Source organism: Macaca mulatta, chromosome 5 (assembly GCF_049350105.2).
Source record: "Macaca mulatta isolate MMU2019108-1 chromosome 5, T2T-MMU8v2.0, whole genome shotgun sequence".
NCBI lineage: Eukaryota > Metazoa > Chordata > Mammalia > Primates > Cercopithecidae > Macaca > Macaca mulatta.
Genome location: NC_133410.1, coordinates 99,146,944 through 99,160,732, shown reverse-complemented (window position 1 = coordinate 99,160,732; position 13,789 = coordinate 99,146,944). Strand labels below are relative to the sequence as shown.

Sequence of the window (13,789 nt, the reverse complement as noted above, 5' to 3'; positions counted from 1 at the left end):
GGAAATCTACTGCAATGGAAAAAAAAAAAAAAAAAAGCGTGTCCTAGGACACCCAAAACATGAAGACTAGATAATAACAATAGCCACTTGTACTGAGAGCTTCCACTCTGCCTGGCTCTTTGCTATGAACCACATTATTCATTCCTTACCACAATCAAACAAGACAAGTAAAATATCATTCTCATTTTAAATGAGAAAACTAGAGATTAGACAGGTTGTAGATACTTGCTCTGAGTCACTCCTAATGAGTAGTAGAGCTTTGATAAGTCCCTGAATTTAGGTTGTATCTAGTACATTTACTCTTAGAAGTCTATCACGCTCACGAGAGTTGCAGAGTTGAATGTATTTCTTGGGCTCATTAATGTGTTTTTTTCTTTCTAATACTAAAGTCATTTGAACTTGTTAGATTTTGAAATATTTAAATGTCTTTTCTATCTGGCTTTAACATCTTGCATGCTTTCAAATTCTTAGGACCACAAAACCACAGGAATATTTAAAATGATATCTAGTGGAAACAATATGAAGTTGGCCATGGGGTCAAATTAGAGAATCTGAACACTGTGCTCCTTCATTGCTCTTCATATTTCTTCAGAGTAACCTTATTCCCCCATCTCACATTCACCCTCTTTCCAAAATCATACATAATGCTCTCCCAATAGTACTCATTAGGCTTTCTCTACTGTACCCACTGTGAAATTACAGGAGAAGCCTACCGAGATCTCACTACCTCATCTCTCTCATACGTTTACAGAAGGTGAGAGGAAGGTGCAGATAGAGAATAAGAAGCAGGTGGCTCCAGCATCAACATTACATCACCCCTTGAGTTCACAACAAATATGGAATATTATCCAAACACAGTAAAGATTGTATTGTCTTCACTTAAACACATTCAATCAGACCTCTCTTTAATCATTTGTTAGTAGGCAGCGTCTTTATTTTCATGCCATTCTACTCTGCTGTCTTTGCTATAGCACAAGTTTACCACATACCATACCTAAAAATTCAGTTGTTCTATGGAGGTAGACAAAGTCTAGGTTAAGCATATATTTCACAGAATGTTAATCTAGAGCAAAATTAATGAATTAAATCCAGATAAAACAATCGTATTAAGGTGTGGTAAAATATTTATATCTCACTTAGCAAAAAGAAAACCAAACTTGAATATGGTAGTTATGAAGAGAACATGCATGCTAGTAATGCTTCCACGTTCTTATTTCATATTTCTTATGGGGTACAAGCCATTCAGTTAGTTTAACATTATATTCAGAGAGGCTAAAGATTGACTGAAGACAATGCCGTACATCAATAATGAAAACAAAAATAAAAAAATCTTTATTTTAACTTCTAGTTCCCTTCTTTGAACTTGAGCAGCTTTGCCTCCTTAAGAACACAGATCTAGAACATATGCAGTATCACTATCAATATTACTTGTAATTAAAAGCTCATTGGATGTTTACTGTGTTCAAGGCATTTTGAGGAGTGAAAAAAGTTAAACATATAGTTGTAGTTCAAAATGACAATGAAATTAGTTTACAGTTTTCTTTTTTTGTGGGTAGTGAGAAAGCGTCTCCCCCTATTGAGAAATACCAGTATACAAAAGGCAAAACTTTAAATATGAATGAACTGTTTTATAATAACATAAGTTCATCTTGATTTCCATTGTCACATCCAAATTTGAAGGCTATTTCTAACACAGCTGGGTTCTACCCTTTTCATTCTCACCCTTTACCACACCCAATCTGTGAGGCTTCAGACAGAAATCGCTAATTCAGGAGACAATTGTGCCTTCTGTAACAGTTTCTGCTAAATTGTCACAGTTCTGCCACTTAAAAAAGCTAGATGATCTCAGCCTATCACCAAAGCTCTTGGAGCTCAGGTTCTCTGTCTGTAAAAGCTACATAAAATGTAATTTATCTGCTTGTTATGACTAAATAACATAGTACATTAGTCCTTTGCGAAAGTACTAACAAATTACCATATAAAAGTGTAGAATCATGTCAAATGTTATAAGAAATGCAACTGTCCAAAAATAATTATCTCACATTGGTCTGGTAATGAGACCTAAAATATCGCATTTTATTTACCTATTTGACTCAAAGCACCAGGTCTCAAAGAGGTCACTGTTATACTATAAATATGTCATATGAAATAATATATTAAATAATTGTTGTAATAGCCTATTGAAGTACTAGTTGTAATAAGACACAATGGAAAACTTACACTATTAACAATAATAAAAAGAAACAACAAAAAGCAATAAAAAACAAACCACCGATTCATGCAATGACATGAATCACCTCACAAATACTATGCTGAGTAAAAGAAGTCAGACAGATATAAAAAAGTTTATACTACGTGATTAGACTTTTATGACATTCTAGAATATGCACATGAAGGGTGCAAGGTAACTGTCTGGAGTGATGAAAATGTCCTGTGTCTTCAAAATAGTGTGGGTTACACCAATGCATGGTTTTTTCAAAACTGATTTAAAGGGACACAACATCTGAGCATTTCACTAGGTGTAAATTACACTGAAATTTAAAAGAATCGTCTAATGACATTGTGGTTATTTTTAAACAGTTCTTAAATTTTGTGGATGCATACTGAATGTTTACAGTTGAAAAGATGTATATAAAGCTTGAATTTTGTGAAAAAAAATAGGGAGGATTGGTAGTGATAAAGTGAGTGGACTTATGAATGAGACATGATATGCCATGCATAGAAAAAATGTAAAAGTTGGGTGATATTCACATGGGAGTCCTTTATTCTTTCTACTTTTGCGTATGTTTGAATATTTCCCATAACAAAAAGTTGAATATAGGGCGATCACCTGAGTTCATCTCCTCATTTACAAAAAATAAAACTGGAAACAGAAGGAGAACATAACTTGTTCAAGGTCTCCAAGCCAGACAACAAACTAGCTCCCAAGTCCAACCTTCTTGCTCTGGTCCTAAGCAAACACAAACTATTAATATGAGCTACTGCGTTATGGAAAGTCTGTTTTTCCAAAGGGCAGACCAATAGTTCAAGGAAGAGTTTAAGTAATAAAAATTTGTAATCTTACTTTCATGTTTTTCTATTTTCCACTGAACACATAGGCATTATCTTCTATATGTCTTTCATGTATAATCATTTGTTTACTATTCCTTGTGGTTTTAAAGTTGTTTTGTATGTTTACATTTGATTTTACTCAAATTTCAGAATCCAAATGAGTGCAAGAATCAGACAAAGCATTAGCTACAAACATAAAAACAATTTTTAAAAAACACAGCAAAAACGAGCTGTTGTCCCCGCCCCCCCCGCCGGCCCCCACCAGTGCTTAACTAATCTTCGGAATCCAGGCACAGAAAGCAAAGGCTTTCTGCTAGTGGGAGGAGCTTGCTTCTCCATTCTGGTGTGATCCAGGAATAGCTGTCTTCCAGTTCTGAAAGAGGTGAAAATGTGTTAAGCGATGCAAAAATTGTCTTGAGGTTCGCGTGTGTACGTCTGTGTGTCTGTGCATGTGGTGGGTCGGGGGAGAGAAAAGGGGATGTCAATTCTGAGGGCAACGAGAATTAGAAGTCAGAAAGGTGAGTGGCGTGTAGCATCTCCCTTTCAGAAGGGGCTGAAAAAGAAATTGGATATGATGGTCTGGTAGGGTAAATCACGCTGGATTTGTCTACCAGACCATGCACTTAGGTCTGCAAAGTAAGTCCCATTTCTAGAGCGAAAAGCCTTAGGACCGCTTGTTTTAGACGGCTGGGGAATATTTATTCCTCGTTCCGCTGATGGGAAAATCAGCGTCTGGCAGGCGCTGATTGGTGGAAAGGAAAATGGTGATAGTGGGGTGGGAAGAGGATTTGCTGAGCCTCCTCCTGCCTCCTCAACCTGTAACTCTTCCTTAGTAGTCTCCGATTCACCCGCGGGACCCTTTCGAGCTCGACCTGGATTAAGAGCAAACGAAAATCTTGAGGATATTTGAACTAAAGCGACCCTTAACGTAGCCTGTGACCGTGATTAAATGTCAGCGATGCGAGGGCAAAGTGCTCTCGGCGGTGCGGTGTGAGCCACCTCCCTGCGCTGCCTGTCTCCCCAAAGGATAGGCTCTGCTCTGGGTGGTCGACCCTCAGGCCCTCAGCTCTCCCAGGTCGACTCTGACGAGGGGTAGGGGGTGGTCCCAGGGAGGACCCGGAGGAAAGGCGGGGACAGGAAGGGAGGGGAATGGGAAAGAGGGAGAGTCGTCAGCCCAAGCCCAACCGCTCCCAATCGCCACAAGAGTGCCCGTGACCCTGAACTTGAGGTGAGGCGCAAAAGCGCCCCCACTTTCCCGCCTTGCGCGGCCAGGCAGGCGGCTGGAATTGGTGGTTCACCCTGCGCCCCCTGCCCCATCCCCATCCGAGATAGGGAACGAAGAGCACGCTGCAGGGAAAGCAGCGAGCGCTGGGAGGGGAGCGTGGAGAGGCGCTGACAAATCAGCGGTGGGGGCGGAGAGCCGAGGAGAAGGAGAAGGAGGAGGACGAGGAGGAGGAGGACGGCGACGACCAGAAGGGGCCCGAGAGAGGGGGCGAGCGACCGAGCGCCGCGACGCGGGAGTGAGGTGCGTGCGGGCTGCAGCGCAGACCCCGGCCCGGCCCCTCCGAGAGCGTCCTGAGCGCTCCCTCACGCCTTCCCTTCAAACCTTCTGCCTTTTTCTCCATCCTCGTGAGCGGAGAACTGGGAGTGGCCATTCGACGACAGGTTAGCGGGTTTGCCTCCCACGCCCCCAGCCTCCCGTCGTCGGCTCACAGCGGCCTCCTCTGGGGACCGTCCCCCTCCCGGTGCCGCCTCCGCCCTTCCTGTGCGCTCCTTTTCCTCCTTCTTCCCTATTAAATATTATTTGGGAATTGTTTAATTTTTTTTTTTTTTAAAGAGAGGTAGGGAGGAATCGGAGTTGTGGAGAAGCAGAGGGACACAGGTAAGTACCTGTGGATCTAAACGGGCGTCTTTGGAAATCCTGGAGAAAGCCGGGTGGGAGAGGAATGGTCGTGGGCACCAGGAGGGGGTGGTGCTGCGGTGAGGACCTGCTGTGCCAGGTCTCTGGGAGGTGAGTACTTGTCCCTTTGGGGAGCCTAAGGAAAGAGACTTGACCTGGCTTTCGTCCTGTCAAGGGCTTCTCCCCAAGGGCTGAGAGATTAGGATGCGTCTCCGGGATCCGCTTTTCCCCGGGAAACGCGAGGATGCTCCCTGGAGCGTAAGCATCCAACTTTTATTTCTCTCTTACCTGAAATCCGTCTGCCCGCTCTCTTGGTTTTTCTCTGTAAAGTAAGCAAGCTGCCTTTGGCAAATAATGAAATGGAAGTGCAGGGAGGCCAAGTCAACAGGTGGTAAAGGGTTAACAAGTGCTGGCGCGGGGTCCGCTAGGGTGGATGCTGAGAACGCCCCCTCGGGTGGCTGGCGCAGGGTTAGAGACGGCCCGCGAGTGTGAGCGCCGCCTGCTCAGGGTAGATATCTGAGGGCGGGGGTGGATGCTCGGATGTATTAGAACCAGCACCCTTGGGCTCGCTGTTTGCCTGAGGTTGAACCACACCCAGAGTGAGTAGTTAGTTCTCTTGCCTACGCCTCTCCACCATCAACCTGTTAGCCTTCTTCTGGGATTCATGTTAAGGATGCCCCAGACCCTAAGCCTCCAGCTTCCATGCTTCTAACTCACACTGTTACCCTTTAGACCCCGGGAAGTTAAAACAGGAGTGACTCTTTTCATGCAACTCCACTTCTGAAATGCAGTATTAACAACTCAGAGGATTCATCCTAATCCATGGTTAGGTGGCTAGACTTTTACTAGCCAAGATGGATGGGAGATGCTAAATTTTTAATGCCAGAGCTAAAAATGTCTGCTTTGTCCAATGGTTAAATGAGTGTACACTTAAAAGAGTCTCACACTTTGGAGGGTTTCTCATGATTTTTCAGTGTTTTTTGTTTATTTTCCCCCAAAAGTTCTCATTCAAAGTGTATTTTATGTTCTCCAGTGTGGTGTAAAGGAATTCATTAGCCATGGATGTATTCATGAAAGGACTTTCAAAGGCCAAGGAGGGAGTTGTGGCTGCTGCTGAGAAAACCAAACAGGGTGTGGCAGAAGCAGCAGGAAAGACAAAAGAGGGTGTTCTCTATGTAGGTAGGTAAACCCCAAATGTCACTTTGGTGTTGGTTCATGACTGATGGGTTAGGATAATCAATACTCTAAATGCTGGTAGTTCTCTCTCTTGATTCATTTTTGCATCATTGCTTGTCAAAAGGGTGGACTGAGTCAGAGGTATATGTAGGTAGGTGAATGTGAATGTGTGTATTTGAGCTAATAGTAAAAAATGCGGCTGTTTCCTTTTCGATATTTTTAATTTTGCCCTAATATTTAGGACTTTTGAAAAATGAATGCTTCTGTGCCTACATAATTACATTTCAGAGAACAGTTTTAAAAATACATTGTCTTTTTAAAAAATCAAGAATATTCTTAAGAATCAAAATCATTGCTGGGTCTGTGATTTCTTTTACCATCATGAATAATGTTTGTCAATTTTAACCCATTCTGATTTTTAAAATATGACTTTGATATGCCCCTGTGCTGTGTATAAAGAGACCTATTTGTGGCCCTAAAATGGAAACAACAGATTAGTCTTTGGTAGAGTTACTTCATGTGATCATTTGGTCTCTCTGAACACTGAGGACAGAGAAAAGTGCTTGAGGGCTGCTACTGACCTCTCAGAAACATTGATACAGTTCATCCATCAAATGACAAACATACTGAAAGAATAAAGAAATTGATGCTTATTACCTACTTGTTCCTAAAGTTCCACCTTGGGGTATACACCCAAGCTCTGACTCTCTTTTCTGTATCTTGAATTGTGTTCAATTGCATGTTATTTTACAAACCACTTTGAATTCTTTGGAAAAGAATAGACACACACGCTCTCATCCACAGGCATAGACACAGACACACACACACACTCAACATAGACACATTGCCCATTCTTCCTCTCTTCTTTCTCCTCTGAGCTTTTTCACATTCTCTGGTGGCAACTATAAGCAGTTAGAGTCACAGGATGAACCGTCAGGTGGAGGATGAGCACATTGAGTTGCCTAGCTGAAACACATGCTCCGTCTATGTCTGCAAAGCGAAAGAAAGCTACATTATCTCTTCAAGATAGATCAGTGGGGAAAATTTTATATTTGGAATGAGTTATATGAATGCGTCTCATCAAATTTCACAACACATTTTTTTTTTCTGTTTTCTATTTTCAATTTTTAGAGTCAGGGTCTTGCTCTGTCGCCCAGGCTGAACTGCAGTGATGCTATCATAGCTTACCGCAGCCTTGAATTCCTGGGCTCAAGTCATGCTCCCACCTCAGCCTCCTGAGTAGCCAGGATTATAGGCATGTGCCACTGCCTCATTATTTAGACTTTTCTTATGTTGACTTAATCTTCCCACAAATCTTCAGTGAAATTACTTTTTTCTACCTTAAAACATATTTTCAGAAAGTCATTAAAATAGAGTGTTACAAGAGGAAAAAATGTATGAGTTAATTTTAAATATTTTATGAAGTGTGAATTATACCTTTTTATATGGAATTTGGAATACTGAATCAGTGACATGCAGTTTATCCATCTTTCCATTTGTCCTCAGATTTCCAAGTTTTGCAAGTACAAGTTTCTTTGACTTCAGTTACTTTATAACTGTTCATTGAAATCATTTTCAATGTCTCTCATGACATTTAACACATAGCACATTCTATAAATTATTTATTGGTTACATTCTGAGTTCTAATTGAGAGTTGAACTTATACACATACACAGAATTTAAGATAAAAAATGACCATGCAAAGACACAATAGTGTAATCCAGGGGTTGGCAAAATTTTATGGTAAGGAATCAGATAGCACATATTTTAAGCCATGAGATCTATGTCTTGGCCAGGTGCCATGGCTCAGGTCTTGAATCCCAGCACTTTGAGAGCTCAAGGCTGGTAGATCACTTGAGCCCAGGGGTTTGAGACCAGCCTGGGCCACGTGGTGAAACCCTGTGTCTACAAACAATGCAAAAATTAGCCGGGTATGGTAGCATGCACCTGTATTGCCAGCTACCCAGGAGGCTGAGGTAGGAGGATGGCTTGAACCATACAGCTGGCTGCAGAGGTTGCAGTGAGCTGCGATCAAGCCACTGCACTCCAGCCTGGGTGGCAGAATGAGACCCTGTCTAAAAAAAAAAAAAAAAGAAATCTATGTCTCAATTCTGCTTTTGAAGTGTGAAAGTAGTCATAAACAATAGCTAGTGTGGCTGTGTTCCAATAAAACTTCATTTATCAAAACAGGTAGTGGGCTGGAATTGTCTTGTAGGTTATAGTTTGCTGACTACTGATAGAGTGGAAGGAACATGCACTAATCACACAAACCAAAGTTTTAGTTCGAGGCTACATCACTTATTACCTTTAGGGTCTTGGGGAAGTGTACTTAACATCTCTGAGCATCACTTCCCTGATTAGTAAAAAATATGATTTAGAAAACTGCAACTACCTTCTGGTTTTTGTAAGAATGTCATAATAAACAGGACATATGAATAATTGAGCACACTTTTATATATAGGAATCATGGCTATTATTATCAAATAAAATCTCCAACAGAATAATTACTTTACCAACATGTTTTCTATTTATTCTTTTGTCCTTCATTACATAACAAGTTTGAAAGATTGGAGGTGACCAAAGACCATTTTATAATTTCACTATGGCTGAAGATGTTTGGTAGAAGCCTCATAAGAAAAGTAATCTCAATCTCATCAGTCTCAAAAGTATGTAAGAATATACTTTTGACAACTACTTTTTAACTCATTGCAGAACTACCTTAATGATCAGTGTTATTTTTGTGGGTCTTTTTCCTTCCATTTTTGTTATCTGTGTACACAAATTTTCAATCAACATACTTCAATTTAATATACAAAAATTTCTTCAAATGACTCAGAAATTAATTAGACCTAAATTCAAAAGCAGAAAGATTTAATTATCTTTATATAATGCTAAGTAATATAAATGCAATAAATGCAAGAAAATAATGATCTTTGAGTCTCTTCCAATGCCACTCTGTTCAATAAGCAGCAGGGGCCATCAGTGAAATTGACAGCAAATTCTCAAGTCAAAATGTGCTTCATCTCACTAAGCTGACAAAGTCAACATAGCATGCACAACAGGGATAGCTGGATTCTTAAAACTCACAGGTGTTACTTCTGACCTTCTTCTCCACTCTGTGCTCTTTTGAGGTTGGGAAGACAAGATGTGGTTGGTGGGGGACATTTCTGCTCAGGGAAGCCATCAGCTCTGGTGTCCCTACAGCATTTATATCTTGCTAGTCACATAACTACTTGGCACCTATTTTGTAGCTGTATGTTATCAATTACAGATTACTCATAAATTAAAGGCTAACCATCAATTACAGTTTATTGGTAAATAATTATGACCTCAAAGAACAGCTGATTGGTTTGATACATAGTAACCTTATGAGGACTCTCATTTATCTCTTTATTTAAGGTATATATATATCTCTTTGTTTGGGGTTACACTACAAAAATATAAACTATGTTGCATATTTATAAAAAATAATTAATTATAAATTCTAATGGTGTGTTTTAGTAGCATTCTTTTTTTTTTTTTTTTCCCCTGAGATAGGGTCTCATCTGTCACCTCACTCCAGGCTGGAGTGCAGTGGCGTGATCTCAGCTTACTGTAACCCCCGCCTCCTGGGTTCAAGTGATTCTCCTGACTCAGCCTCCTGAGTAGCTGGGATTACAGGCATGTGCCACCACACCCGATTAATTTTTGTATTTTTAGTAGAGACAGGCTTTCACCATGTTAGCCAGGATGGTCTCGAACTCCTGACCTCATGATCCCGCCACCTCAGCCTCCCAAAGTGCTGGGATTACAGGCATGAGCCACCACGCCTGGCCTAGTGGCATTCTTTTTTAAAAATAAATTTAATTGCGTATATTTAGGGTATACAACATGATGTTATGGGATATATTAGACACTAAAAATTACTGTATTGAAGAAAGTTAATATATTCATAATCTCCCATAGTTACCTTTTTTGTTGTTTTTGTGGCAAGGGCAGCTAAAATCCACTTATTTAGCATGAATCTCAAATATAGTACAATTTTATCACCTATAGTCGTCATACATTAGATCTGTACACTTGTTCATCCTACACATCTGCTACTTGCTTGGATCCTCTGGCCTATATCTCCTTCTTTTCTATCTACTTTTCCACCCCTATTAACCCTGTTTTTTACTTAGTGTTTGTACATTTGAATTTTGTTTCAAGCTTCCACATATATGTGAGATAATGTGATATCTTTCTTTCTGTGTTTGGCTTATTTCACTTAGCATAATGTTGTCTGAGTTCATCCATGTTGTAAATGGTAGGATCTTATTCTTTTTAGGGCTGACGGATATTCCATTGTATCTATGTACCACAGTCTTTTTACCTACCTATCTATTGGTAAACACTTTAGTTGTGGCTATTGTGTTTTTCTTTTTTTCTTTTTTGGAGATAAGGTCTTGCTGTCACCCAGGCTGCAATGGAGTGGTGTGATTATAGCTCACTGTAACCTCAAACTTCTAGGCTCAAGAGATCCTCCTGCCTCGGCCTCCCAAGTAGCTGGGACTACAGGCATGCATCACCATGCCTGGCTAATTTTTAATATTTTTCGTAGAGATAGCATCTCACTCTGTTGCCCGGACTGGTCTCAAACTCCTAATTCAAATTTAAAATAGAGTATGACAATTCTGTAAAATATAAAAAACATGTCCACTCCATATAGAAAGTAATACAATGAGAAGACAAACACTATTTATATTACTCTTGATAAGTTTTTTACAAAGAAATAAAACACTTTAATTTTTAATGTTTTATAGTTTGCTAAACAAATACTAGTTTTAGTGTTTTTAAAATTCCTTATATATTTATAAGTGATCTTCCTGCCTCCGCCTCCCAAAGCACTGGGATTCCAAGCAAGAGCCACTGTGTTGGGCCCTTGGGGGTGCAGATATGCTGAAATCTTTTCTTGTGGATTTACACCCAGAAGAGAGATTGCTGGGTCATATGCTACCCTACTTTCAATTTTTCTTTTATTTTTAGTGAACATGTGATAATTGTATATAACTGTGGGATCCAGAATTATATTTCCATACATGTATACAACGTGTGATAATCAAATCAGGGTAATTAACATATCCATTACCTGAAACATTTACCATTCCTTTGTGGTGGGAACATTAAAAGTGAAAAATTCTCTCTTCTAGATTTTTGAACACATGCAATAAACAATTGTTAAGTATATCACCCTACATTACTATAGAATGCTAGAACTTATTCTTCATATTTGGCTGCAATTTCATATTCCTTAACCAACCTCTCCGTATCCTCCCCTCCCTCTTACCCTTGTCAGCCTCTAATAATCATAATTCTACTCTCTACTTCTATCTTATTGTCTTTGATTCAGAATACATTTCATCATTTAACCATAGGTCAAATTCTTAGATACTGTTGAGGCAGAGAAGAAAGACCGCAGACCAGCTGTTAGACATTTCTTACTACTAGTCATTTTTAAGACAACATGGGGTGCAGGGGGTGAGGATGAGAGATAGAGATTGAGATCTATTCTCTTAAATACCAGCTGTTCTCACTCTGCATAGTTTCAGCACACACAAATTCCAGTTACCACGGTTAGTTAAATGACACCAACCCCTAACAACACAATTCAAATTTCTGTTACCACAGTATACTGAAAGTAATTGCATAAAGTACAAACTTTGCTGCTAACTCTTCAGCCTTCAAATCATTACATAAATAACAGAAACCCATTATAATCAGTGACAAAACCACAGCACTTCTTTCAAAGCTTTTTGGTGATTGATCGCTTCTTCACATGTGTTATGCAGTTCATACAGACAGCAATGCCCGTAGTTGTGTAGCCACTTTGTCTTCCAGTGGTGAGCCCATGTGATGTTTCACAAAAATGCACAATCAAAAGAGGAAATTGACCAGTAAAGATGAAAGAGCAGCAAAGAAAGGAAGCGAAACATGCTGGAAGTAAAATTTGAATCAAACATAAGTTGATTTATATAGGAAGTAGCCACCCCTGAGGATGTTGTCACTGCTGCAATTCAGGAGACTCTAGATATGCAGTCAGAGGAATGTATTGAAGGTGGAGGTATCCATATAAATGAGGAAAGAGGTTGTGATAAAGAGTGAAGGTGTCCCAGAGGAAGTGATGCTGAAAAATGCACCTTATGTTAAGTACACTCTCAGTATATCATGACATTAAAGTGCAAATGGTAACATTTTGTAAACTGATCCAAACTTAAAAAGGAGTATGACAATTCTGTAAAACATAAAAATCATGCCTATTCCATAAATTATCTACAGTGTGAATTACACTGAAAAATCCAACATTAGAGAGGATATGAATAAAATTTTTAACAAGCATAATTTTAATAATACACATAATATTTATTTGTATACAAGTTTAGTAATGGTCCAGGTTTGGAAGAAATTCTGATCCTGTGTAGAAACCCTAGTTTGAATGTACTTATAGCCTATTATTACATGTGTAATGTTAGATAAATTACTTAACTCAGATTTTTAATTTCATCAGATATTTAAAATGGGCAAAATATAACTACATTCAATGGATGTTGTGAAGATTAAATAAGATATATGTAAAGTGTTTTTTACATAATGGGTGTTCAGCACATGTTAAAGCCTACTCTCCATCCCTCTTCGCTTTTGCTTCATGGGTTGACTCATTTGTCTCTAGTGCTGTATTTTTAAAGCTTCTGGCTGGGCAGAGTGGCTCAAGCCTGTAATCCCAGCACTTTGGGAGGCCGAAGCGGGCGGATCACAAGGTCGGGAGATCGAGACCATCCTGGCTAACATGGTGAAACCCCCGTCTCTACTAAAGAAATACAAAAAAATTAGCGGGGTGTGGTGGTGGGCGCCTGTAGTCCCAGCTACTCGGGAGGCTGAGGCAGGAGAATGGCGTGAACCCGGGAGGCAGAGCTTGCAGTGAGCCGAGATCCGGCCACTGCACTCCAGCCTGGGCGACAGGGCGAGACTCCGTCTAAAAAAAAAAAAAAAAAAAGAAGAAAGAGAGAGAGAGAAAAGAAAAAAGCTTCTACAGCTCTGATTTCAAAATTATCTTCTCACCAAGCCCCAGTGTAATCTCATTCTTTTTTCTCCTCTGTAAATTCGTATGTGATGTGGGAACAAAGGGGATAAAGTTATTATTTTGTGCTAAAATCTTAATTGGAGATGACCTCCTGTTAGCTTGGCTTTCTTCTATTTATTGTGGTGGTTACTGGAGTTCCTTCTTTTAGTTTTAGGATATATATATATATATATATATATATTTTTTTTTTTCCCTGAAGATGTAATAATCTATAGACTTCTGAAGACTGAGTTTTTAAATTAGTTGTGTTGAAAACTAGCTAATCAGCAATTTAAGGCTAGTTTGAGACTTATGTCTTGAATGTGTTCGTTTTTGTAGGCTCCAAAACCAAGGAGGGAGTGGTGCACGGTGTGGCAACAGGTAAGCTCCACTGGGCTTAGATCCAAAGACGATGAAGTATCTAGTGATTACTGTGGCCCAGTATTCAGCATTCCGAATGACACTATAAAACAATCACTGAGCATTCTAACAGCATATCAGTCTTATTCAAACTGAATTATTTATAGAGTATTTTTAAATAGGTAAATATCGATTATAAATAAATAAAAAATATAGTTACTTGCCAA

At 39.6% G+C, this 13,789-nt stretch overlaps 1 protein-coding gene across 9 annotated transcripts in view; it reads left to right on the top strand.

Moving 5' to 3' along the window:
* Nucleotides 1-3,380: 3,380 nt before the first annotated feature.
* Nucleotides 3,381-13,789, top strand: part of SNCA (synuclein alpha) — a 111,191-nt gene continuing 100,782 nt past the window's right edge. Inside the window, exons 1-4 of one of the 9 annotated variants that reach the window (XM_028848623.2) lie at nt 4,214-4,279; nt 4,889-4,933; nt 5,985-6,130; nt 13,542-13,583. In XM_028848623.2, coding sequence (XP_028704456.1) covers nt 6,010-6,130; nt 13,542-13,583 — 163 coding nt within the window. In that variant the 5' untranslated portion in view covers nt 4,214-4,279; nt 4,889-4,933; nt 5,985-6,009. Of the gene's footprint in view, nt 3,570-4,213; nt 4,280-4,512; nt 4,717-4,888; nt 4,934-5,416; nt 5,551-5,984; nt 6,131-13,541; nt 13,584-13,789 lie in introns of those variants that run through there. The other 8 variants (XM_015138784.3, XM_015138783.3, XM_015138786.3 and 5 more) reach the window with 8 other exon arrangements.